Source organism: Etheostoma spectabile, chromosome 16 (assembly GCF_008692095.1).
Source record: "Etheostoma spectabile isolate EspeVRDwgs_2016 chromosome 16, UIUC_Espe_1.0, whole genome shotgun sequence".
Classification (NCBI taxonomy): Eukaryota; Metazoa; Chordata; class Actinopteri; order Perciformes; family Percidae; genus Etheostoma; species Etheostoma spectabile.
This window is the reverse complement of record NC_045748.1, coordinates 6759454-6786408: the sequence shown is the minus strand read 5'-3', so window position 1 is coordinate 6786408 and position 26955 is coordinate 6759454. Positions and strand designations below refer to the sequence as shown.

Below are 26955 nucleotides of genomic sequence, written 5' to 3'. Positions count from 1 at the left end.
GATGATCTACACACCACTGAGATACTATTAGTCCTTCACTTCAGCCTTTTAAAGCCTCCATGTTGTAGGTCAGACCAGTCATGTGCAGGGCGTTACGTTTACAGATGTGGATGTTGTCTAGTTGGCAGAAAGTCTAGCTTGTCTTTCTTTGACTGGAGAATCTGGCTCAAAAAGACAGGCTTGTTTGTGAAAAGTGAGACAGCAGGTGGAAATACATCGAGGAAAACAGTCGATAGCTAGGCTCAGTTTAGTTCTCACATTTTACTGCCTGGTAATGTGGCAGCAATTTATTTTGTGTCCCAAAAAACATATTTCTATGGCTGTACAACCATCCATGTACATCACCTGCAATTTCTCTCTCCCGCTATTTCTTATATCCTGTGTCTTTCACCTTCTCCTTTTGCATTTCCATCTCAGGTGGGAGAAAATGTTTCATTGCTTCAGGAAATGGTGTTTGCTTTAAAAATCTTCTGTTGGTTTCAGTTTTTATGAGCTCCTCAGTCAAAACACACAAGCTTTCATTGCCAGCATGTTATATCATCCCAGTGTAATGCTTTAAGTAAACTATTTCTCAGAATAAGCCGGTGCTATAAAATGGAAAGCTGCTTCAACTGCTTATGAAAACGATAGCATCGCTGCAGCGATTGCATACACTCCCTGGGTGTTGTGGAGGGAACCGTTTTTGAGAAAACTCCTCAGCTGATAGCAGAGATTGTGTGTTGATTGATGTGCCACAGAAGGGAAAGGATTCTTTATAGACTTTTTGGTGCACTCAAAGATGTTTTTTTTTTAAACACAACAGTCAATCTTTTGTGACACCGTGTGGGTGTTTGTTTGGATATACATGTATCTCATTGTGGCATTTTTGAATAATACCATATCTATTTAGTATTTAGTTTTGGGCCTGTATTTATTAAACTTCTATAAGAAAGATACACTTAGAAATCCAAATAGTAAAGGGTATTTATCAGTTCTTTTTCTTAAGAAATACACTTCATGCCTACCATACAATAGAAGACTTTAAAAAGACTAAAGTCTGACACACTCACATTTAAAGACAATGGCCCCCATTAATGAAACCAGCTTACAACCTAAAACAGGCGTAGGATGGGCGTACGCTGATTCCTGCGCAAAGCTCGGCATTTATCAATTTCAACGTGAGCGTAGGATGCAAAAAAATCCCACGTCTGCTTTGAACTCGTGTAAGTTTTTGAGGCAGTGTAGACTCGCGGTGCAGCATGTATCAGGAGGAGGAGAAGTCATTAGTTGATCACTTATCGACCATGGCAGATCTGGCTCTTTTAGAAGACCTCTATGAGCAGAGCAACAGTGCACACATTGCCTACACACACGAGCCACGGTGGTGCGCTCTATTGGATTAATTAAGAGTAGATCAGCGGGGGAGGTGGGGGGTGATGTGATACTACTATACACGCCAGAAAAAGTCTGCCACAATGTTTTAGCCTGTGGGGTTCTGGAAAATAGGGTGCTATAAATGTAGGCCTAGTGACGGAGCCAGCTGACCCAATGCCGTGACAGCAGTGTCCAGCTCAGCCCCAACTGGGGGCTATACGGAGACAGGATATTATTCCTCGCTTTTAAATGGTATAGTTTTATGTATGACAATGATATTCAATACAGGCAACATGAAGATGCTCAACATTTTTATTTATTCTTCAGGTTTTCATTTGTCTTTTGAAGTGTTGTTAATGGCCACAAGTGAACAATGTCTTTGTGCCATTGAACAACATATTTCGGCTTGTTTTTCCAGCCCCTCTGCTGTCAGGAGACAGGGTCGGGGTGGTGGTCCAGCACGGGGGGGGTGTGGAGGACACGTGCTCTCTCTCACAGCTGTGAGTGTGTGTTTTTATTTAAATATAGGTACACCTACATGTAGGCCTAAGAGATTGCAATATAAGCCTTATATTACTATTAGAAGTATACATATGTCAAGGATGGATAAATTAAATAAACTTCAGCTGGAGTCCGATTTACTACGGCAACACTGCTGACCGCATCAGTGATCTCTTTCCATTCTGCATTCTTTCTACAGCTTTCAATACCAGTGTTCAGGTTGCTAAATAGTAGCCTACCTACGTTACTGCAAATGAACCTTAGATATCAGGTTTTCAATCTCCACCTCTGAAAAGGGCCACGTTTTAGCCGGAGTACATCTGGCCATGTCAAAACTTCTGAGGCAAGGCCTCAGTACCGAGAATATATTGGGGTGTAATATTTAAATTACCATCATTTTCCAGCTGCTGCATTTATCAATGTAAGGTTATTCTTACGCTCTGATTGGTGTGATACGAACGTTTCATGAATCACACCTGAAGCCTGTCGTAAGAGGATTTCTGCGCTCCTATCGGTGCTAGTTTCTACGTTAGGTTGATAAATGAGGGCCAGTGTGTCACAAGTTGCTTAGAGAGAGTTTTTAGACAAACAGTTTTTAGTCTCAGACAATAATGCAAAGACTGGGGATCTTGTAGGGTAACTATTTGCAAGAGTATATATATAGTATATATATATACTATATTCTATTTGAGATTATTTCCCATCCTGCTCCTGGTGGACATTTACAAGAAAAAAAACTTTCATTCACTTTGATTCACCCTGTTCACGATTTAATTTTTTTGTGACTTTGATTCTCATTTAATTTCCAAGCCGACTGCATCACAAATGCTACTACTTCCATCTGTGAGTTCTAAACATCGACTGTATAAAATAGGTTTTCAAGCACTGCAGTGCTCTCCCTTCTCTTCATTGAGGCCTCTATGTTCACAGGCTTGTGGCGATGAGCAATGTGCTATAAGTGCCAAAACAAATGTGTGTTTGGTACTGCTAATTTGTTGGGTTTTGTCATTGTCAAAAAATCGTGGCAGAGAATCGTGACATCAATTCTAAGCCAAAAAAATCATTATTCATATTTTTCCCCTTATCGTGCAGGCCTACTGCAGAATGTAGACGCAACCTCCTTTTCCACAGTCCAAGAGAACCAAGACCTGTTCACATCTTGCCTCCCCAGAGTCCCATCCATGTTTACAGTCTACCAGCTATGCTGATTCCTGTTTGGTGCTGAACAGAGCGCACATATTGGTTATTGACGATGTTTGCGTCTTTGAACTTCACTTTTTGCATGAGCCAAAATTTACAATTAAATCAAACCTAATCCAATTTATTGGAACTACAAGATGAGAAAGAGATTGACTCAAGACATCTTGGACTGAGTGTCATGACCACCTTACACCAAACAATCAAGATCACGGGAGCGCTGCACACCTCAGGCAAAACTCTCATTTTATTACAACTTGGCTATATTAGTCTGCAACAGTGAAATTGCTAAAAAAAAAGGGTTGAGTGGTGTTAGGCCAGCATCAGATTAGGCATTAGGCATTAGAGTCAGGTTAGCCCCATTGGTCAGGGGATATAGAACCTGGATGTCTGAGCATTGACACCTTAGGGCTGCACAATTAATCTAATTTTAGCCACGATCACAATTTTGGCTTTCCACAATTAAATTTGCGTTATTGAGCAATATTTTAATTGTGTCATTTTATAGAACGCTCCGGTTTTTTTTGTAAAGCCAATCTACCGCTCCTTGTTTTATCACGTGCCAGTCAGAGTTGTTCCCTGCACTGTGCAGCTTAGTTTCTAGATGGAGACAGTCACAGAGGACAGAGTCACGCGAGGAAAATTCCACAACCGCTAGCAGTCGGTCATACGTTGGTCACAAGGTTTACCAGTTTACTAGTAAACACAACATTTTGTCCCGTCTGTGTTGTTTTTCAGACAACAGCAGTGACCAGTACTAGTGTCTGTTAGCTCACAGGGCTCTAGGGTGCGACTTACATTTTTCCTCTATGTTGCATGGGTGCACCTAATGTCCTCGCATCCGCCGCCTCTCCACAAACAAAGCAGTGTGTTTATGGATATGATTTCCTTTTGCGTTACATGATCCATTTCTTCTGTGAAGCCGTGCCTGTGTTGGATCTCTCCTCTTACTCTACGCGCAGCCCCACCCCCATTAACTCACACACGACTCCCCGGCAACATGGAGAGACACAGCTGCCGCCGGTCCACACTTCTGACAATTGTCCACAGTTTTAATTGTTAATAACACAACTGTATATTGTTAAGCAGGAGATGCAAACCTGTATTTGTACCAGTGTTTCCGCTGGTAACTCTGCTATCGCGGCCGCCACGGTGAAAAATATAGAAGAAGTTATTGAATGCAACTAACTTCAGTTTGTAGAGTAATAGCGTGTGAGACGGCACCTGCTGGACCTGCAAGAGATATGACCTATGGCCAGAATATCGTAGTTCTTAAAAATGCAGCGCAGTGACAATACAGACATTTCATGCACACGACGTGCATAACTCTGCTGACCCGCCATTTGACCCGTGCTGGACCCATTCATGATGGGTCAGCCGTCTCTTTGTGAGTGGCATATACGTCCATCACACTCCCCCTCTCTCTCTAGCTCTTTTAATCAGTTGTTGTTGAAAACAAGTGAAGGAGCTTTCTCAGAGATACATTTACAACTAATTTTCATTTACATGTATTGCAGCTGTATATTTATACAACATACAACTTAAGACAGAAGAATGTTGCATAATATGGATTTGAAAGCAGTTATAAATAGCCTATGTGACTATAAAATTTGTTTTGGTTAAAATCAACAAATAATCCTGACAACTAATTGTGATCTCAATATTCATCAAAAATAATCGTGATTATCATTTTGGCCATACTCGTGCAGCCCTAGGACACCTGGTCAATCCTAGGGTGTGACTGCTGCACAGGGTGCGTCTTGCCAAGAAAAGTAGTGGGATTCATAATAATACATAATGTTTACCATGTGTTAGTTTAGTGTGTTTCTTTAGATAATATAATAATTAGCAGTAAACAGAAATGACAGCCAAGACCGATGGGATTGTCGTACGTTTTGCTGGTATATATATCAACAGTGGGGTCTTTTATGTGTATCCCTCTTTCCTCCTGTCTCCTCCATCCTGTTGAAACATTGGCAGTTCAGTTGTGGAGCCTGTTGTATTCTCCTGGAGGCTTTTCTTCAAAACAGATACTGTAAAACTGGCAGATACAATATTGCTGGCATCGATTATGTTTGCTTTTCCTGCACCTTTTGTGTTTGCACTTGTCTGGTGTATTTCCTCAGCTATCAGCAAACTTGTCTTCCAGTTTGGTTACTTGTCTGTATTTGCGTTCCTATTTCATCCCAGACTACCTTGCTATTGGTTTCATGCTATTCCCCCCCAATGCCAGTTGACGGCGGTAACGCACAAACAAACGCAGCTATGCGCCAAAAAAGGTAGCAAGTAAAAGAGATACTAGCAAGCAAACACTTCTGTAAACAAATCATTATTTAAAATACTGAAACAAGTGGCTTCCTAACTGTTTTAATGAGGAAGGAGACATGTTTTTAAGAGCGATGTCAGGGATGGAAACGTTAATTTAGTTCACTAGAAAACATCATAGGGCACCTTTTAATTGCTCATCAAGATAGTAGAAATCTCACACTTATTACATGAAGTGGTATAATATAAAGATAATATCTCCTCTGAGCAGTGTCAATTTTAGACCCTGTTTAATATCATCTCAGCCCCCCTAAAAAAATATTTTTAATCAATTTTAGTGCTTCAAGTTAGAGAATGCGAACTTGTCTGTTAGTGACAAAGGGCAAACAATTACAGGTTCAAAGAAACCGGTTTAATATCCTGTGTCGCTGTCGCCAATGCTAGGCACCTGCAACCCAGTTATTTTGTATTTATTTATTGTTTACACCTCATTATCATTTCATTTTAATCTGTTAGTCCATGAAGGGACTTTTGTAGTTTTTTCACATGTTCAATATTTTGCATTTATTCACTGTTATAATAGTAAATACACATATTCATTGTTATTCATTGAAATTGGATAAATTGAAATTGGACACTGTTGCAAGGCACTGTATCCTTGTCACATTCTCATGAGGGGCTGAGCCCCCCTAAAAGTCTGGTCCTAGAATCGCCCCTGTCTTTAAGCATGTGATTCATCATTTGATCACTTGAGAGCTGCTTTTAAAGGTTAGCCCTTTACTGTGCGCTGTAAGGAATAAGTCCTTTGATACTTTTACAAAAACAATTTTACTCAGCATAAACCGTAGTTGGATCAATAGAGTTTCCTAAATGGTGTTGTGTGTGATAGTATTAAGGAGCCATGAAAACAAATGCTGGGTTGGGACTGCATTAGTCCAGCACAACTTCAAGTTTTTACTGTAAAGCATGACTCCAGATGAACCATTGTCTGTCTGCTTTGTGGCACTTTACTGCTTCATAACCTTTCAACAGACAGGAAAGTAAAGGTCTGCATTTGTTTCTGAGGCATTAAAGTACAATGTAAACAGGAAGTGGCCACTGCTACTTTATCAGACTTAGAGAGACAGTGAGGTTGTAGGGTTGAACACATCTCTGTGACTCATTTGTTGTCAATAAGGCTGAGGTTGATGGGACTCAGCAGCTGGTCATCTGAGAAAAACAGAGGAAGGTTTTGTCGGACAAGCAGGGAGGATGAAGCAATTTGAGCTTTATATAGGGACTGAAGGAATGGCAGAGTGAACTTTGACCTTTTGGGGAAGGGAGTACGTCCCATCTGACAGGATGTGTCGCAAGATATTGGAATAACTTTAGTCAGTAACAGGAGGATGAGGGCATGTAGTTGAGTCAAATACAGAATGCTCTGTTCAAGGGCTGTTTACAGGCTGATTTTGTCTACTCCTCTGGCTTCTGTGTCGCTCTCTATGTGTCCACACTCGTTTTCTATTCTCTCATCTTTGTGATGAGTGTCACCCTCACTTGTCAGCAGAACAGGCCAGAACATTTGAAGCATTGTGCAAACAGGCAGGGAGAAAGGCTGTGAGTCCATGGAGCAACGCAAAAACATAAAACGAGAAAACTGGTATAACAATAATAAAGGGAGTTCAGGAAGACACAGAAAGATAAAACAGAACAAGAAATATGTAGCCGTTTACCTGCTGTACGCCTCACTCTATAACAGGATTACAGTGACCAGAGCTCACACATTTCAATGCAAACACATTTTATTTCACAGATATTGTAGCACAAAATAGAACAAACAAAACCTTGGATGATTTAATACCCACTTGACTATCCATTGACAATTTGTTTGAGGCTGAGAATATGTGCATGGGCTATTAAATTATAGCATGGCTAAACTGATAATATCGCATGGATATAATTTTCAACTACTATTATAAAGAAGTGTGGATGAAATACAAACTGGATTCACTGTTTACTGGAGTAGAGTGCTTTCTGAGCTTTATCAGAGAGAGAATTGTGTTATACACGCTGGTGACAGACTTGTTGCTTCACTTTTTCTAGGATGCTTAAACGGGTGGGGCCTGGACAGACACTGCATTTATTCCAGTAGTGTTCCTGGGTAGGTAGCTTAAGTGGCAATATGCTCGTATGCAGTGGTTCCTAACCTTTTTGGCTTTCCACTTTTAAGCAAAAACAATGTGTACTCACAGCCCCCTGTCACAGGCTGCATTTTGTCTAGTGATGTTTCAGACTCAAATTGTACTCAGGTTTTGAGGCTAGAAGAGGTGAAACTGTTCAGTATTTCCAAATAAAAGAAAACACTTTTTTACAACTGCATCATAATAATTGTCTTGTGACCCATTAATTTTAGTCTTGCAACCTAAAGAGACGATGTTAAGGCACTCTGAGTCCTGAATAGGATTAAAAAGCCTTTTAAAAAGTGCATTGCTGTCTCCAGACTGTTCTCATGAACCATTTGTACATAGTAGTTACTAAAAGTAATGCACTGTGAGTCATATGCATTGCACGTTTGTATTACTGTATGCCCTTCATTGGCTGCTGCTGTATTAGACTGTGAAGATTCTCATAGGGAGGAGGTCGGGGTGGGTAGGTGGGTTCTGAATCAGAGGGCTTTCAAGTGGGGGAGGGTAGTTTGTGTCCTGGAAGAAGTCAAGGGGGAAACACAAGATTTTCAGTCCAGGGAATGGGTGCTCCTGTCCCGGGAGAACTACTTAGGGGAACTGGTGTTTTAACCATAACCACGGTCAGCTAAACTTAGCCATGTGACCCACGTTGGTGGACATAATTCCGTAAAATATCATACAAATTGTTATGCACTAGTTTTTGTACATTTTGGCTAAAAGTTTTCATTATTGTTTTTAACTCATAAAAGCAGTAAAGTGTAAACAGTAAATATAGCATGCCATTTTACATTGTAAGCAATGACATCACATCTAATGCCAAAATCAGACTTCTTCTACAAGTGCTTAATGTCTTTGTCTATAGTTTAACTCCATACATTTTCTGTAAAGATTTTGACATATAATACATGACAGTATACTCTGTTTGTGTTGGTGTCACGGTGAAAGTATACTCAAAACTGCTAGTCGGACTGGTGAATAGCTTCCGAGGGGGCTAACGATTTTTGCTCTCCTCCCTCTCCATGACAACTGGCTTTTCCCTCCCCCCTTCCAGTACGGCAAGTCTGAAGAACTGTAAACACTTTGGCCATCTGACACGTTGTGCTAGTTATTTTCTACCATGAACTAGCCCTTTGTTAGTGTATGCTGTGTCTGTGTAATTACTTATTCATCATGCCTAAGGAATGATGAATCAAGGCTTGTGAAAAGCAGTGCATAATTAAAAGTTTGCCATCTTAGTAAACAGTACACAGAGTGACGGGAAATATAATGATGTTATATAATCACTGTCGTCCGTGAACAGCTGTGGTTTTTCACGCTTCCTGTTTAGAATCACTTTTTTTAAAAACCTTTTGAAATATATGGATTATTGCAACTATTACTAATGTGAGAACTAAGTGATGTGTTAATAAATATGAACATAAAGGATGATAAATTAGGGATAACAATTGTATAAAAATGTTACACAATGAAAAAGAAATTATATTATTATGTTATAATTATGTGTATTTATGTATTCCACATATTCTCATCCCCCCCCCCCGCCCCGCAACATATGCACAGCATGATGAAAGTTACATTTATTTGGATAACAGCTGAATTGATTCAGGAGTGCATAAATTAAAAGTTAGGTCTTCCTGAAAGAATTAACGCTGAGCTGCATTTAATTGGAAATTGTTGTCAATTCAACCAATTTCCACATATCTCTCACTGTGCAGGTACACAGACAGACCGACAGACAGACTCCATCTCAACATCAAGTAACATCCATCTACACTTCACCTGTCTCTGACACTTTCTTTGTTCTTGTGTAAGCTCTACTCTCTCTTTTGTCCATCTGACTCCTTGACCTGCGAGCGATAAGGAGGACCAGATGAAAAGATCTGCTTTATGCTACGTCTCTCTACTGCTCTCTTCAATCAACATCTTTTCCCACTCTGTTATTTTTCTCTTCCCCCCTCATGCCTCTGTTTTAAAGGAGCCTAAGTCAAACCATGTTCAGCAACTAACCCCATGTTGAGATGTGCAGGATCAACACTGAGTCAGTCATGAGGCAGGGAGGTATGGGATGAGGGAAGGAGCTGAGGGTGAAATAGAAAGATGAATCATCTTTGTCTTTGTAATTCAACATTTTATCACATTTGAGTGATACGGCCAGCAGCAAGACGTAATTTGATGTAGAAAAATGACCCAGTCAATGCAGGACATCAAACCAGTGATAAATTAAATAGATAATTAAATTACATTGAGCTATGTTTCAATTATGTCTTACACCAAAGAACACTGCAGATTTTGTTCTCTTTAAAATCTACTTTCTGTGCAAAGCCTTTTCTGTCTGGTCACTGGTCCACAACTATTGGTTAGTGCAAAATATGTCAAGAAATGCGGTTACTGAAAAATGTACCATTTTCTCTTGGATTACCCCTCCTATATTCTTCTGTCAAGGAATCCATCCATCACTTGATTACAATATCCTGTTAGGATGATTGGTCCCTCCATGCTACCCAAGACGCTTTTCAGTGCTTGTAAAGAAGCCAGTCCACATTGGTGGGTGCACAATAAATTATAAAGCTTTAACGTTATTATCAATACCCGTTATTCTGCCAGGACTTTCATTAATAAACTCTTCTATGAATAGACCCAAATGACCCTGAGTGAACTATAAAACCACCTTCTTATAAATTGAAACACTTTCTCAGTTTTTAATTATCCCTCCTTAATGAATACCACATTACTATTTATATTTAAGATATGGTGAATCTATTTTAGTAGAAAACCTTAAACCCTTAAATTGGTCTTTGTTGGCTTTAAAAGTGGCTGTTAAAAGGTACTTTTTTTTTTTTGTCCTTCATATAAAACAGAAGCTGTGATCAGCTTGAATTAGAAAACATGTTTTACGCTGGAAAAAAAGCAGCAAAGTGGCTCGCGGCAACTTATAAAACAAGTCGGACTCTACCCGCAACACTCCCCTTTCTTTTGATTCAAGTCTCCGTAAAAAATGTTATTAAAACACATCAGGAGATGCAGCTACCTGTCACACAATGACCCGCTGTCCCATCTCGTTCTAAAAGACTATACATTCATCTTTAGGCCGGTGGGAATCAAAGGATGCCTTGATGTGTGTGTCAATATGCACATCTGTGTCCTTTTTCTTCTTGTCCCTTTTTGGTTGATGTTGTTCATGCAGCTCATGCATGAATATCATTCTCTCCCCTCTTCTCTCTCTCTCTCTCTCTCTCTCTCCTCTCTCCTCTCTCTCTCTCTCTCTCTCTCTCTCTCTCTCTCTCTCTCTCTCTCTCTCTCTCATGGTGTGTAAAATCATAGTCAGTGGTTTGGTTTGATGTTTACAAGCCTGTACAACAGAAGGCTCCCTTGAGGATGCGCAGATCTTAAGACACAAGAAGCCTTTCACCATCTTTTCCATCTTTTTTTTTTTCTCTTCCACCCCACGTCTTCTCTCACCTTTTTTCTCTGGTGTGTGTCTCCTCTGCGTGAGGTGTTTTGTGGGGTTAAGTTCTGACTTTATTTTTGCTTTCACACACTCTCACACACACATGCATGCTGACACTCACGCTCACTGTACAGCCCTGACAGTGAGATAGATGACATAATATGGGATTCTTGACAGCGCATAGAACAACAACCTTGCTGTGCGTCCACAAATGCACACCACAATGACATACTGCTTTCTAATAAACAACCCTATCTCCGGACGGAAAGTTGATGTTGGACGGCTCTGAAAAACTCCTGATTATGTTCAATGACAAAGTTTTTAACTTTCAGTTGCCAGCCTTTTCTGTTTGGACCTTCGCACTCTTACTTTTCGCTTTGTTCAATAAAGGTCAAACTTGTTCCTGCATCAAACGCTGCCATTGGCCATGAACGGTGCACTGCAGAAATGTTAAATATAAAGATAGTTTCTAGGGTTACTAGACTTCTGAGACATTCCTGCTGTGACCAGATGATGAATTGTGGATTGTTTTAGGTGAAATACTCAGCTTTCATCTACCATATTTAAGCTCATAACATTGTTGTTTTTTAGTGAAATGTCTCAACAATTGGGTATGCACTTTCTTGTCTCCCCTCAGGATAAATTGTAATAACTGATGATAATAATTGATAAACTGAGAATTGGTGCTCCTCTGACTTTTCATCTAGCGCCATTAGCAGGTTAGAGTTTCTGACCAAATACCTATAAAAAATATTTTTTCACCAATTTCCATATGTCTCAACTGTACTTTTTGTTCAAGTACTAGGGTCGGACGATGTCTAGTGAATTGGCATGGGACAATGTCCACAGTAAAATATCATACCTAATGAGTGTGGAGCACTCGGATTGCAGCTGTGTGAGTAATCCTAATTGACACTAAATTAGTCTGTCATGTCATCTTATCAAATGTTTTAAATCACGATGTTGGGCTCAGTGACCAATGACTGTCAGCCATTGGCTATGGACGATGCCAGCGCCCATCGGCCCAGCCCTACCCTTTACTGTCTGGAAAAGGGCAGCAGGGCATTGGGACGAAAGTAAATTTAGTGATTACAACTTAGGACCCACAATGGGGTACATTATTCTTTATACACAGAGACAGGTTAACATAAACATAGTAAAATGTGTTTCCCTAAATTAGCTTTTTTTCTGCTTATTTTATCAACAAATAAATGAATAAAAACAAAAAGTGGTTAGAGGTATAAAAATTAGAGTTGGACCAATAAAGGATTTTTAAGACCGATACAAATATTTGGTTATTTAAAAATCCGATATTCCGATATATCGGCCGATATATATTTAAAAAAAAAAAAAATTTAAAAATCCAGAAACGCGTAACAAAACATAATCGGATTTAGTTATTTAGTCATTGTAGAAATTTGAGTTCTCACTTTTATTGTCACAACAAAACAGAGGAACAGCTAAATATATCAAAGTTCATATAAATCAAATGTATAAAAATACAAACTTAAGATATAAAACTTAAAGTCCTTTGAACAAAAACACAATAACAAAAAAAATAATAATCAGTGTTCCCAACAAGGATGTTGTAGTATGCCCTCTGGTGGACAAACTATGCAACACCAACACTCATGGTTGACTGTCCGTGTTTATTTTATTTTTTAAATATATATTCATTTATCAAAATCATTTACTTGTCAATATAATTGATTCTGATGAATGAATAATATCGGCTGATAATATCAGCCCGCCAATATCGGTCGGCCTCTAATAAGAATTGGCATTGTTTATACAGTGCTTGTACCAAGTGGTAATGTGTCAAGGACAATTAATAACTTCTCATTTCTATCATATAGCCATTGGAATAAATGTGACGCAAGACAAGTTTCCGAGCCAGTTGTTTACTTGTTCAAAACTTGAAAGACATTGAAAGAAACTTTTCTGCCGACCAGAGCGGAGCTGAAACATGACAGCTTACAACTGTACAAAGAAGAGATTTCATTTTTTCGCAAAAGGATCTCACTAAAGAGCCACCAGGGTTGCTTTTCTGAAAACACGCTTCTCATTCGAGGTACAAGCATGGGGAATACTGGAGGGTTAGACGTTATTCTGTGCCATCGCTTCCTATGTCTGCTTGTCTTAATAATGCATGATTAAAGAAAACTGGAGTCTCAGCCATCTGCGTCAGCCCCCTCATGCAGCAGTTAATCACAGATTTAGAGAGAATAAACTTACACAGGGTTGCTTTAGCTCTTTCATCATGTAGGGCCTTTTCTGCTTCGCATGAGGGCGAGATTTTTTTTTTCTTTGCTGAAAGTAGTGATTACCTTTAGTTCAAATGCAGGTACTGCACTTAAACTGTATTCTTTGCCCATCATTTTTTCCATTTTGCATTTTATTTCTTACTTGAACTGATTGTTTTCCATTCGGTATGTCTATAAATATTCTAATGCATTTTCATGCCTCATGTAAAGTCCCATGAATTGCCTCTGGGTTTGAAAGGTACAACACATACTGCCAGGCCTTTTACTGCTTTAAATCTCTGCTTTAAGACAGTACTCAGGATAGAAGTCTGCTTAATTGTTTCACCATGTGTGCAGAAGTTACTCAGTTGTAGTCCAAAGGTCCACTAAAAGGCCTATGTGCCTAATGTAGTTTTATAAAGTAGTACCGGTATTTCAATTATTTAGCATTTGGGTGAAGTAAAGAGTCAGATTTATGGATGTGCACACCCAAGCTGATGTCACATCAATGTTGTTCTTCCCTGTACCACATGTGGTAGAAAATATACACTTTTTTTATTTAGCAGTAGCAGGTTGGTGGAATAAAATTATCCTTCTACTAAAGGGGCTGTGTTCAAGTATTAGCAAGCTGAATCTATAGAAGCTTTAGGGCTTTTATTCTGTAGCTGACCCTGCTGCGACTGCCCTGTGGACGGGATCAATATGGCCTCATATCATCATGTTTTTCTCTACATTCTGCCAATATTTCAGTATTCTGACATACCATTCAGTTACTGAAAAGTGGGTTGGGTGGCTTTTGGACCTTAAAGTGCTTATCTTGAACCTTCAGCTCAGCAGAACCTGCCCCAGAATCCCAATGCCTTTGACCCAGACCACGTACATACAACATTTTAAACAGTATCAGGCTGAGCCTTTGATACAGTTCAGATTTCAGAATAAGCTGTTTCTTTTTTTTTTTATCTTTTCCAGTTTTCCTACAACTACCACATTTTGTTCCATCATTATTTCTTTTCATCCTTCTAACCTTTTAATGACTGGATATGTGATAATGTGCTCACAGTATGTCTCAATCATAAACCTGCCCTCGTCCGCCTTTTATATCCAAGCCAGATTTCAAACACCTGGCGTGAGCGCAGATGCTAATAGAACATCATGACATAGACAGTTATTTTAGTTTTATTAGTAAATGAAAAGAGGCTTGTCTTGCTGACTTTTATCATGGTAATAAAATAAAAGATGGTGTGTATAAACACGGGGACTAGTTTTTTTGTAGACATCAGATAGATAATATAATTTAGTGCTCATACATTGTGCTTACAGTAAACGAGAAGTTAACGCTGGTAACAACGTTTATTGTCTAAGTTGTTACATTATTCAGCCACACTTTCTTTGCCCTCCGCTTCCTATGCACTTCTTCAAGAATTGTTTTTCTTTCTTATAATCCTTGATATTGGATCATCTGTATTCTATAAACATCCCTCTTTCTATTAAGCAAAGCCATTGATGAGGAGGCAAATATCAACTGTCAACAGGCCGCAAAGTTCATTATTAAGTTAATGGAATTTTCCCAGTGTTGTCAATCGATAGCAGTTGCCTTGATATCGATCTGTGTCACTCATCTTTGATGAGTGCTGATCAAAAACCCATTAGAAAGCTGATGTGTCAGACTGGCTATCAGATCATGGAGGGGTAGAGCTCAGAAAGGTGGAGGACAGAGAGAACAAGAGACAGCAGGAGAGACTGTTTAAAAACAAATGGACCTATAATGAAAATTAATCTTTCAGGAAAGTAATAGTTTTCACAATCATTACTTAACTTTCAAATACTTTCAAGTTGACACAACTTGTAAAATATCCCAAATGGTCTTGGCAATTTAAGGAAACAAAACACTTTTGAACAAAGCTTAATATGTGTCATGTGGAACATTCCTGGGCAAAGTTAGCAAGTCACAATAACAAGCAAAAGCAATCCAACAATAATCAGAATAAGGGGAGGCAACTGAATAATAGGGCCTTTCTTTACAGAAAGCACACAGGCAAATAATGACATTTAATGATCTTACTCGGACACACCTTTGTTAATGTTATTAGTAACACCTGTTCTCTAATTACTATGCCGAAACAAAAATGTCTGCTCTGAAAAAGACTTACGGAGATCACCGACAGACCCAGATCATCTTCCATTTTCATGCAACTTTTATATTTGTTAAACTGTTAAAATAAATAAATTCAGTTCACACCCAATGCAGAAAATCCATTTGTGAAATTGGACATGTGAGTCACTGGAAAGTATAGTGTGTCTGTAATGTACTGTATATACAATATTGAATAGCATTATAGACTTACCTTAATGTTCTATTTAAATGTCCCAGTGAGCCAACATGAACAATACCAGGTTCCTTGATTTAGAGCAACTGAATGGAATGCATCCATTATTAATCATCATTATTCAGTTGGACCTGTGCTTTGCCTTTTCTTTCTGTGACATCTTTTTCAATGGTTCATTTTGTGTTAAGAGTGATGGGGGTTTAGATGGTGCTCACAGTGTCAGATTAGGAAGCATGTACAAACATTGCATTCATATGCACTTAGCCACACATTATCCACAGACAGTAAACATGAACAGGTGTCAGACCTTCTCAGCAGCTTTGGGATACTTCGAGTCCTTGAAATGCCTGGGATGACTCTTGAACTCTGTGTCTGTTGTTTCCCTTCCAGGACTGGCTGAGTAAGTTTGGCTACCTCCCGCCCCCTGACCCAGTTACTGGTCAGCTTCAGACCAAGGAGGCCCTGACCAAGGCCATCAAAGCCATGCAGAAGTACGGAGGGCTGAAGGAGACCGGAGTCTTAGGTATGTGGCTGTGCGTTATCGCGATAAAAGGGGAGGATTATATTGGCGCTTCGGATGGATGAAGGCACTATGTGTGCGTTAACTTCCTCATTACAGTATGTGGGAGTGAGAGAGGTACTAAAGTGTACCTGGGGAAGAAAATACAACCTATAATTTTACCCTATACTATCAAATACAATCCAAGCAACACAAACACAAAATGTGGCTCTAGAAACTAATACTGGGTTGAGTCAATCATTGTGACAAAAACCATTGAAACATTAGAAAGGTAAAATGTATTTCAGCTGCTTTGTATTGGATTTCATTAGATTGCTTACGCGCCTCGAGACACCTTGTGAACATAAATCATACTTCTGTGTCACACACAACCACAGTAGAATGACAATACTACATACTATGTGATTGATAATAGTGGTATTTGTAAAACAGAATAACTGTATATTGATTAGTATACCTTCTGCTACTGTCTTGCACAAATCATTTTTCGCACATACAGAACATACTGTCAGACTCACATAAACATGCACGCCACGTGGAAACACACACACACACACACACACACACACACACACACACACACACACACACACATACATACATACAAATTCTCGTCTACAAGCAGTATCCTTCTTTATCACACACACCACTTGTCTACCTCACATACACAACTGTAAAGGGTATAAAGCATGATACTGTTAAATGGTTCTATGACCGTTGTGTGTGTGTGTGTGTGTGTGTGTGTGTGTGTGTGTGTGTGTGTGTGTGTGTGTGTGTGTTTGTGTGTTTGTGTGTTTGTGTGTTTGTGTGTTTGTTTGTTTGTGTGTGAGAGAGAGTGTGAGTGTGCATTTGATAGTGTATCGTACAAAGCAAGTATGATTTATGACCAAAGTGGCCACTCATAACCTCCTGTACATGCACATACATTATGCATATGATCACACACAGTATAGTAGGAGTTACAGCTACTGAAACAGTCATTTGCAAACCGTAGTGGTGGAAGTCTCCTACTGTGTTTATGTTAAACATAATCTGTATTCATGTGTTAAGTAGCTTACGTTTTCCAGCTGTTGTAAAACTGTGTTATAACACTATTAGGTGTATTTAATGTCCCTTTATTAGTCTGTATTACAATTACATCTCCTCTCCCCTTTAGACCACGCCACACTGGGTCTGATGAAAACACCCAGATGTTCTCTGCCAGATGTTTCTGAAGCTGAGGTGACAACGGGCCGCAGGAAACGAGGCTTGAATCCTCAGAACAAATGGAGTAAGAGGCATTTATCCTGGAGGTAAGGATACATGAAATGCACATTGTGATTATGTGACTCTTCCTCAAGAAATCTTTTGGTATCTCAATCAATTTTGGCTCGGAGGCAGAGCAAAAAATGCATGAAATGGTTTTTGCACACAGAGAATTATTGCATCTCCCCGTCTATGCAGTTCTACTCCAAACTCATTAGTATGACTCCTAAAGATAAAAGGCTGCGTCATAGAGTCACTCTGCAGTTTATACTGTACATGATAAAATAAGATGTGTTAAGTGCAGCTGGACCATCTGTCAGGGATACAGCTTAGTGTTAGACAGCAGAGGAAGATGCAGGGAAACATATGGTTGACCTGAGTGGATTCACGCACACTATCAGCACTAACAAGGAGTTGATCTAATCAGGTGTGTCGCTGGTTTGTGTAACGTGTAATCTACACATTATTGCACTAGATGCAAACGAACACGCACACACAAGCACATGCAGAAAATGCACCCACACTGTCCACTTCCACGTGAGGTTGGATTTCCCATATTCTCTCTCCCTATCAGCCGTCAGTCACAAGTCATGATAATCTCACGACAACTTCTGATAAAATCTCCCCCCCGCTCTCTTTGGCCATTTGTGGGCAGTGACCTCTCCCAGATATCATCCAACACTGTTGTTGTGAGGAGTCCTGCTGCATTCAGTGGTGTTGGAATAATAGGAATTCCCCGACTGGGAAAATTCACATGAATGCCCCCTCAAGTGGGAACAACAACTTGGGAAAAAAGTTTTTTGCCTACGCAACATAATACGGAGTAACATGGCGGACGAAAATACATTTTATGTTAATTGTAAGAAGCATTTATCCAGTGACGTATTGCATATACATGTTTTGCTTACTTTTTGTTATTTGTAATATGGTATTAGGTTGTAACTGTTAGTTGCTGTCAACATAGCATGACCTAGATCAGTAAGGAACGTTTTTTATGAGCATAACGTTATAAGCCAGGTAAAGCAATATTTTAGTGGTTTTAGGGAATGTACAGGTGCAGCAACCAGTCTTAGACAATATCACTAATATAAGTATTAAATCTGGAAATAAAATGAATACTGGAAACAGCTGAACAATAAAATACAACACATCTTCTTTATAGCGTCCATGTGTTTTCCCACATTACGACTTAAAGTTCATGAACACACTGAAGTAGGGCTGGGCAATATATTGATATTTATTGATATCGTGATCTGAGACTAGATATCCTCTTAGATTAATAAGAAAATTGTAGCATGCTAACATGCTGAACTTAGATGGTGAATCTGATACAGCATAGCATTTTCACTGCCTACTGCTCCTAATTAGTTAGGATGGATTACATTCCTTGTGTAAATATACTTGGCAAATAAAAGACATCTTATTATTATCATTACATTTAGTCATACTAATGAGACATTTTGGCATCACATTTAAATTTAACCAGAGGTGGAAAAAGTATTGTACTCAAGCAAAAGTACCAATACTATGATGAAATATTACTCAAGTACTAGTGAAAACACCTATCTGAAAAATTACTCAAGTAAAGGTAGTAAGAAGTTAATTTAAAATGTACTTCAAGTAAAAGTTACTTAGGTACATTTAAAACAAAAAATGGGGCATCTCCTATATAGTAAAAATAGGACAAGGGGTAATAAAGCCAAAACTATTTATTTTATTAAAGAAAAATCTATACAAATGTATAAACATCTATACAAGTGTATACACATGTAATAACAACATAACACATGTCACACATGACATTTAAGACCCTTGGAAAGGTATAATGTAATGGAGCAATTTCAGTTCAGACTATCCCATAAAACGTTTTCAAACAATCACTGGAAAGTGAACGTACAATACATTGTTAGTTCTGAGGGCCATCCTTCTTTTCTTCACAAACATGAAGACCAGTTTTAATGGAAATCAAGGCCAAATCACGTGTTGTGACTCCATAAGTGGGTTAGACCCTAATGTCCACAGTCCTGACTAGCAACTTCTACACACCAAAGTAGCCCGTGTGAGCTAATTAGATGGATGTGAATTAATTTAGCCAAGCTCCTACATATGTTGTCCTACGGAAGGGATGTGCAATTAATTTTCCCAAGGGGCCACATGAGAAACTGGGACTGTTGTGGAGGGCCAGACCAATAGACTAAACTCAATTCTGCTTAATATTAATTCCAGTCCACCAAACACTTTTTAAACTTCCCTTCAGAAAATGGCTTACTGTTTTTGGGCGATTTTTGTGGGCGATGACAAAGCTGGTCTTGATGCTTAGTTTAAAAAAAAAAAAAAAAAAAAAAAAGCCTTGTTGCGTTTGCAGCTTAACTAGCAAAGCTTCAGATGTCCATGCCCATTCTGCATCAGTCAAGTTGTATTTCTCTGCGTGGTGTTTAGTAGTAGTGGCGATTGTAATTATAATCCTTTAACACGCCGATCTGTTCTCCACAAACTAAGCACACGGCTTTACATCAGTAAATAATTACTTAGAAGTCCATGTTCAGTGAAAAACTCGGCACTCTGTATCAACATTTCTTTCTTTCCCATGATCTGACATTTTTGAGGGATAACAGCTCATTCACGTCTCCCGCACACAGTTTGGGGCTTGCCAACGCAGGGGTCCGACAAATTGCAGTTCTTCTTCTACATGCTTTTTAATTGCGACTTAAAACCAGTGAAAAAGAAGCTGCATACATTTGCATAAAAAAGAATGCCCAGTTCTGGTTAAGCTGTTCCGGGCGTTCTTCTTTTTAATTTTATTCTTCTCTTCTCATTAATTGCCAGTGTTGAGCCATTTTTCATGAGTGTAAGTGGTTAAACTGCTTAAGTTTAGATGAGGATCAGGTTGTTTACTGCTGACAGGTCAGTACGGCATCTCTGCTCAGTGGCGTGTTGCTTTGCCAGGAGCTGCAGTGTGTACTTGACAGCAGGAACACACTGAAAAAGACAGGCAGGCTGTGAAAGACCTGGCTATGCTTTCAGAATATGTGATGCTGAGATATTGTTTATCAAGAAAGTAAATTTGGTTTGGCAAGTGGTATACACAGCACTGAGAATGCATGTGAGTGCAAAGCAAAATGTAGCCGTGATCGGTTTGGTGGACAGGGGTTGGGCAATATATTGATATTATATCGATATCATGAGACTAGATGTCATCTTAGATTTTGGATATTGTAATTTGGCTTAAGTTTGGTCTTTTCCTGGTTTTAAAGGCAGACAGTAAAGTGATGTAATCTTCTAAACTTACTAGACTATTCTAGCTGTTCGATTATTTGCCTTTAACCACTTGGCCACATATCTACATCCACAATATTAATGAATTTTTATCTAAAATGTAATTGTGAACATATTTAGTTAAAGCACCAATAGTCAACCCTATAATATGGTTGCAATATCAACATTGGGGTATTTGGTCAAGAATAAGAATTATATCTGATTTTCTCCACATCACCCAGCGCTGTAGCAGACAAGTACCAGTTAAACGAGCATTTATGTACATGAGGAAAGCCTTTCTTTCAACCATTGCAGCCCAAGTTAAGGAGAGTAAGTATATGGGCCAAGGCAACTTGCAGAGGAGCGATGACCTGAGGAGGCTAATAGATCTACGATAGGAAACAAGAACAGCAAAATGAAGCGAGATGCGGAGAGGAAAGCAGGACATCAGGGCACTGGAGGATTGAAGAAACAGGTCGATAAGCAAGAACGATGGGAAGGCTGTGGCAGCAAGAGGGAGTGAGAGGGGCTGCTGTAGTTACTGCAAAAGCAGGACAGAACATAAAGTAGAGCTCTGCTGAGAGAAGATGGTAAAGATGATGAGGCAGCAGGATGAGGATGAGTTGCATAATATTGTTTTGAGCTCATTTCAAAGACATAAAGACCTAAAAAAAAAACATCTGTCTGCTTATTTACTGAGTTCCCTGCCCAACACTGTCTTGCAGCGGCAGAAGCAACAGATCAGACTGTGAGAGGGATGAGTTCAGAGGGATGAATCACTTGTCACCGGGGGCAGGGTGGCTATGGCTTATTGATAATACCAAATTACCTGGTGACTTTGTCCCTCTGGCATTGCCTTGTTGAAATAATCCCCCACATCCACCCACAGGAGGCTTTCTGTCAGAGAGACACACATTTCTTTGGGGTCAAGATATGATTGCATGGGGGCTCTTGTGCGGTCTCAGCTGACCTAGAAAACTGAGTGGCAGCAATCCAGCATCTCACTGCTGCGAAGCAGTTGCACAGAGTCTGCTTCGGGGGGAACCAGCATGCACACTGCTGTGAAGACCTGCTGTTTTATGACTGGAACATTTTGCTTTTTCTCATCACTGGCTCTCTCTTTACTCTCTGCTTCTCTCCGTCTTACTGCTGCCCATCACACGCCTCGCAAAGCTCTTCTGGCCCCACACATCTTTGTGAAATAAGGCAGCATGTCTTTTCAGTCCATTGAAGCCACCTTTTGACTCCCAGCTCTTACATTTGCGTGCAAAGAAGCCAAGTTTTACTGGAAATTGAGACATACAGTACGGAGCTTGTGTCTTTTGTAGATTTCTTTTCTGCCTGGAGCTCCTGCCAAGAAACAGATGGTAAACTTATAGTGCTTTTATTACAAACACTTGTGGATTACTTGTTGGTTTCAAATTCAGTCACATTTTGAGAGGTCACCATATGGTGTGGCTTCTCAATAGAGCAACATAGGAAAGCATGGATATTCTATACAGATTCACAGCCGCCCTTGGGTGTGTTTGGATGTAATTTAATGAAAGCATTTCTTTTCATCCAGCGGTTTTGTTTATTGTGGTAGATTTATCGTTGCTTGCATGCTTCTTTATTAGATAAATATTTACTGTAATGTTCTGATGCTTAATTTGTGAGGTGCAAAATCATTAGTTACACACTCAAACACTCAAAAGCATCTACTGTTACACACATACAGAGTTAGACCTTTTGCCTTGTATTGTATCCCGTGTCTTTATTCAGCTCCAAGGTCCGTGTATTGTTGATGCCACGCAGAGAACATTTATCTGCAATAGATAAAGTACTGAGGTACTGAATTGTGCTGAAATACTTTAACATCAGTTTGGGAAATCACCCACCTAGACTATTGAATAGGTATTCACTTAGGACTGTATGTGTGGCTTGAATAGTGATGTTAACCTTAGAATGGCAGTCAGAACAGATAGATCTCTTTTTACTTACTTTATTTTAACATAACAGCACATTATTTGCAAGCAATGATGCTCAGAGGTGTTGAGTTGAAAAAATATGAACAAATAAAAATGCCAACTATAATGAGAATTCACATAAGCAGATGACTTAAATGGGTTATTACTAGAAGTACTAATGAATTTGTGTGATCAAGCTACCAGTGTGCATATGCTTCATAAGCTTAATCAACAGATAAACAGTGAAGTTATATTTATCCAGTTTCAAATGCACACAAGAAATAAATTATACTTACTGCTCCATTAAGTTGCAATGCAAAAAGACTTCCATTCCATTTACATACCAGAATGCCAACATTGTCCAAATCCGCTTAACTAACACCGGCATAAGCAAGCCGCGCTATAAGTACATTAGCTCGTCTTCTGTAAAACAGCTTTCATAAAAATCAATCAATGTGCAGAGAAAGACTCAATAAAAGTCGCGTTCAGTCAGAAATAACTGGTTTTGCTCGCGGTAAGTCAGAGACAAACACAACTCCCACTGTTTGGGGTGGCAGTAGCTCAGTCCATAGGGAGTTGGGTCACTGGGAACCGGAGGGTCACTGGTTCAAGTCCCCATATGGACCAAAAAGAAGGGAGTGTGGATTGGTGGCTGGAGAGATGCCACTTCACCTCCTGGGCACTGCCAGGTGCTGTTGAGCAAGGCACCGTACCCCCCCCACCCGCTCAGGGCGCTGGTTCGGCTGGCAGCCCACTCACTCTGACATCTCTCATTAGTGCATGTATAGATCCTGAGCGTGTGTGTGTGTGTGTGTAGTTCAGGACTGTGTGTGACTACTAACAAGTGTGGACACAGAGTGTAAATTGTAATTTTCCCATTGGGGATTAATAAACAGATTAAAAATTAAAAAAAAAAAATTAAAAATTTAAGTTGGGTGCAGTAAAGTGCACTTTGAGCTCTGTTCTGCTGACATGCCTCTTGCTATGTCTTTGTACTGTTTTACTGACTGCACAGCTCAATAGCTGTGCTGAATAGCACAATGCATAGTTTGCCAAAAGAGGGCACTTGTACATATTCTACAGGTGTGTTAAAGCAGTACCTCAATATAAAAAGCAACATAATGGATTCCTGAGATAACATTTCGTAATGGCAAATCTAATTAGAACTATTAATTATAACAGAATTTGGCTAAAGAGATGGTTTCATAAACATTTAACTGTCAGATTAGATGTAAAACCTCTATAAGCTCATACTGCAGTCACTCTACAACTGTAAAAAAGAACGTCCCACAGCCATTTTATTTACCTGGTGTCTAGAAGGTTCATTAGGTTTACTTGCAACAACTTAGTTCATTTTGCTCATTTTCATGTCCTCACACCCATTATCTTGACTGTTGGGAAATTAATCTCTCTCTGTTTGAGTGCAAGAGAAATCCAGCCTATTAAAATTATATATTGCAATGTGGATTATTAAATATTTATATATTTATTACTTATTTATTTATTTATTTATTACTGCCCCGCCATGGCATCATTACTTTTATAAGGGGCATATGAGTAGGCTGTGTCATGGCGGATAGACATTCATTTGCCGTGTAAAGCATTATACACGTAAATTACATTGCAAAACATTGCATCCTTTTCAGACAAGGGAAGTTTAGTGAGACTAACATGTTCATAAATTAAATTTCTCAGAAACCAGCCTACCCTGCTTCAAAATAAGTCAAGTACTTTATTACTTTCAAATTAAAAGCATGTTATTATCCACATTCTGATTTACCTTTTTCAGCATGATTTTTGCAACACTGATTTCAGTATCAGACTTGATACACATTTTTATGAGTATCAAGTCTGAGATAAATGTTACTACTGTGTTGTTGTTGTTTTTTTTAATTACAGACCTCGTTATACTTCTACCTTTTTTATACATTTCTTTGATTCTTTGTAAAAGCACTCGCAAAGCTAGTTTCACTTAAAAAGCATCCAACTCAAATACAATAACTGGAGTATTTCTTTGTATAAAACAAATGATAAAAAATAAACCAGTTAACAAGATTACAAATATTAATTTTCGTTTTTTGTCAATCAAGGCTGTAGTTAATAGTCAGATTTAGATAGATATTATTATTATTATTAAAATCATGAATAAGTGGTTAATCGTCATGAATACTGCATATTGCATCTTTTAGCTTGCTTACTCTCATCCCTCCTTCATTCCCATCCACCTCTAACAATGCCCCTTTCTCTTCTCCTTCCTCGTGCTATTTCCTCCTCTTCCATCTTCTGTTTGTCAGCTAAGCACCATAGCGAAAGATTCACAGTCCGTCCAGGACTGCCTGCTCAGTAGTGTCAGGGTGTGCTTTGATGTAAGCAGTTCTTTATGGAGGTATTATATTTGATTGATGTGGAAACGTCTGACGGTACACTCTGTTCTCAGATATTTATTTGTGAGTCAATGATGCTCACTCAGAAGCTCTGCTGCTGCTAAACAGCCCTCAGCCACTGAGGCAATGATGACTCCTGCTCTATGCTGCAGCTAAAAACTGACATCTGCACTTTCTTTTTCCTTAAATCTCTGCTGGCTCACGTGCTTATCACTTCCTAACTGCTCATCAGTAACGGCCATTAAATTTGAAGAAAATAAACATTCACGCCGTGATCACACAGCCATCAGCTTTGACCAGCCACAAGTTTATTCTTATAGGGCTGAACTGAGAAATCCATGCAATGAAATGACTTGACCACAACTTTTGCCTATTGACATTGTTTTCACCTGGAGATAATTACAATTTGACAGCTATTGTGATAACCTGGTTATGAGAGCAAACATTGTGTGTTGTCTTTAAAACCCTTGTGACCACATCAAAGGAATGCACTAAAATGTATGCCCCTACCTTATAATAGCAGAAGAAAAAAACTGGAATGTCCACTTGATCGTCCACAAGATTTGACTAATATCTTTAAAATATCTTCCTTATTGAGAATTCTTAATCCAACAAAAATCCCCTCCCAAAAATACTTGGCTTGATTCGCTGCTCAATCTTTAGGGTCCTCAGTACACACTTGTTTCCCTGTTGTCTTTAGTTGCACAAGGCACCACCATAAAAGGGAGCTGAATGTGTTTTTTATAGCGGGAGGCTACCTGGCTCCAACATCTCTCCTCTGCCTCTCCTCACAAACAAATTCAAAGATTCCAACAGTTGCGTAAATAAAACCATTCCAGTCATGACCAAAAGAACAAGATCCATGCTACAAGCCGCCGAAATGGGTTTCCTCAGGAGGGTGGCTGGCTTCTCCCACAAGGCTCTGACACACCAACCCAATGGCAGACCGTTGGACTGCCTGCTACTGAGTTGATCAAAAAAGTGTCACACATCTAAGCGACGCCGACTTGAGTGTACGTTCTGAGCATGCACGAGACGTAATACGTCTTCATTACAGCAGGCGGCGCTAATCTGTATTGTCGCCCAAAAAAATGAAAACCGGCAGCTGATTGGAAAAACGTGTCACGTGGGTCTGGCTTCTCCGGAATTTCATAGCCAGATTTTCATGGTGGCTCGTTTTGGAATACAATCTCATCATAGACAGTTAAAAAAATAGACCAGCAGATCCCGTTGATCTGGGCAGAGTCCAGTGAAGGCTATTAGAAGCACTTTTCCGGTGAGTGCTGAGCATTACTGCACTTCCTCCAACTGAGCTTGACGACGTAGATGTGATGTGAGCAACCTGTCTGAAAGTTGGAAGTCTTCTGGGAGCTGTACCCCCCTTGGATCTCAAATTTACGAAAATAGTTCACCAAAACGCATTTCTGAAAATATTTTAACCAAGAAATAAGCATTGCAGTTGCATTTTCATTCCAGATCGACAAAGGTCAGTTTAAAAGATTTTTGTTTTCGTCAGATTGATCATTGATCACTGCCCAGCTTCCAATTCAGCAGCCCAGATGAAGGTCTACGCCACCTCCAACTGACGACGGCACAGAACACACCAAACCGACTCAAGTCTGCGCCTTTTCTGAGTAGAGCGGCTGCTCCTTTGCATCAAAAGGAGCCAGTTGAAGTGGTTCAGGTATCTGTTAAGGATGCCACTTGGGCGCCGCCCTAGGGAGGTGTCCCTCGGGACAGCAAAGTTTGGGGTCCCCCACTGGAGCTGCTTCCCCCGCGACCCGACACCGGATAAGTGGACGATAATGGATGGATTGTAAATAAAACACTACCGGCAAAGAGGTCGCCCCGGTTAATCATTTTCTTGCCGATAGATAGACGAGAGGATCAATAAAACTCACATGTTTGTAAGCTATGAAGCAAGAACCAGCATGCAATTAGCTTAGCTTAGCATAAAGTCTGAAAGCAGAGCCGGACTCGGTCCACAAACTATACCAGCATCTCTAAATCTCCCAATCTCTCACATTATATCTAGTTGTTTAAACTGTACAAAAACTGAGAAAGCTGTGGTTTTATGAAGAGGTACATGCTAAACGTACTTCTTGG

At 39.5% G+C, this 26955-nt stretch overlaps 1 protein-coding gene and 1 long non-coding RNA gene across 2 annotated transcripts in view; one reads left to right on the top strand and one right to left on the bottom strand.

Annotated features, from left to right (window-relative positions):
• mmp17a (matrix metallopeptidase 17a) overlaps window positions 1-26955 on the top strand; it is an 84323-nt gene that overhangs the window by 32601 nt on the left and 24767 nt on the right. Inside the window, exons 2-3 of the mRNA XM_032539748.1 lie at window positions 15890-16022; window positions 17176-17311. Of these exons, the coding sequence (XP_032395639.1) occupies window positions 15890-16022; window positions 17176-17311 (269 nt within the window). The remainder of the gene's footprint in view (window positions 1-15889; window positions 16023-17175; window positions 17312-26955) is intronic.
• Window positions 23518-26033, bottom strand: LOC116704349 (uncharacterized). Its single transcript, XR_004335659.1, has 3 exons — window positions 25838-26033; window positions 24932-24938; window positions 23518-23530 (listed from the first exon to the last, which is right to left on the bottom strand). It is a non-coding gene; the product is annotated as an uncharacterized LOC116704349 (long non-coding RNA).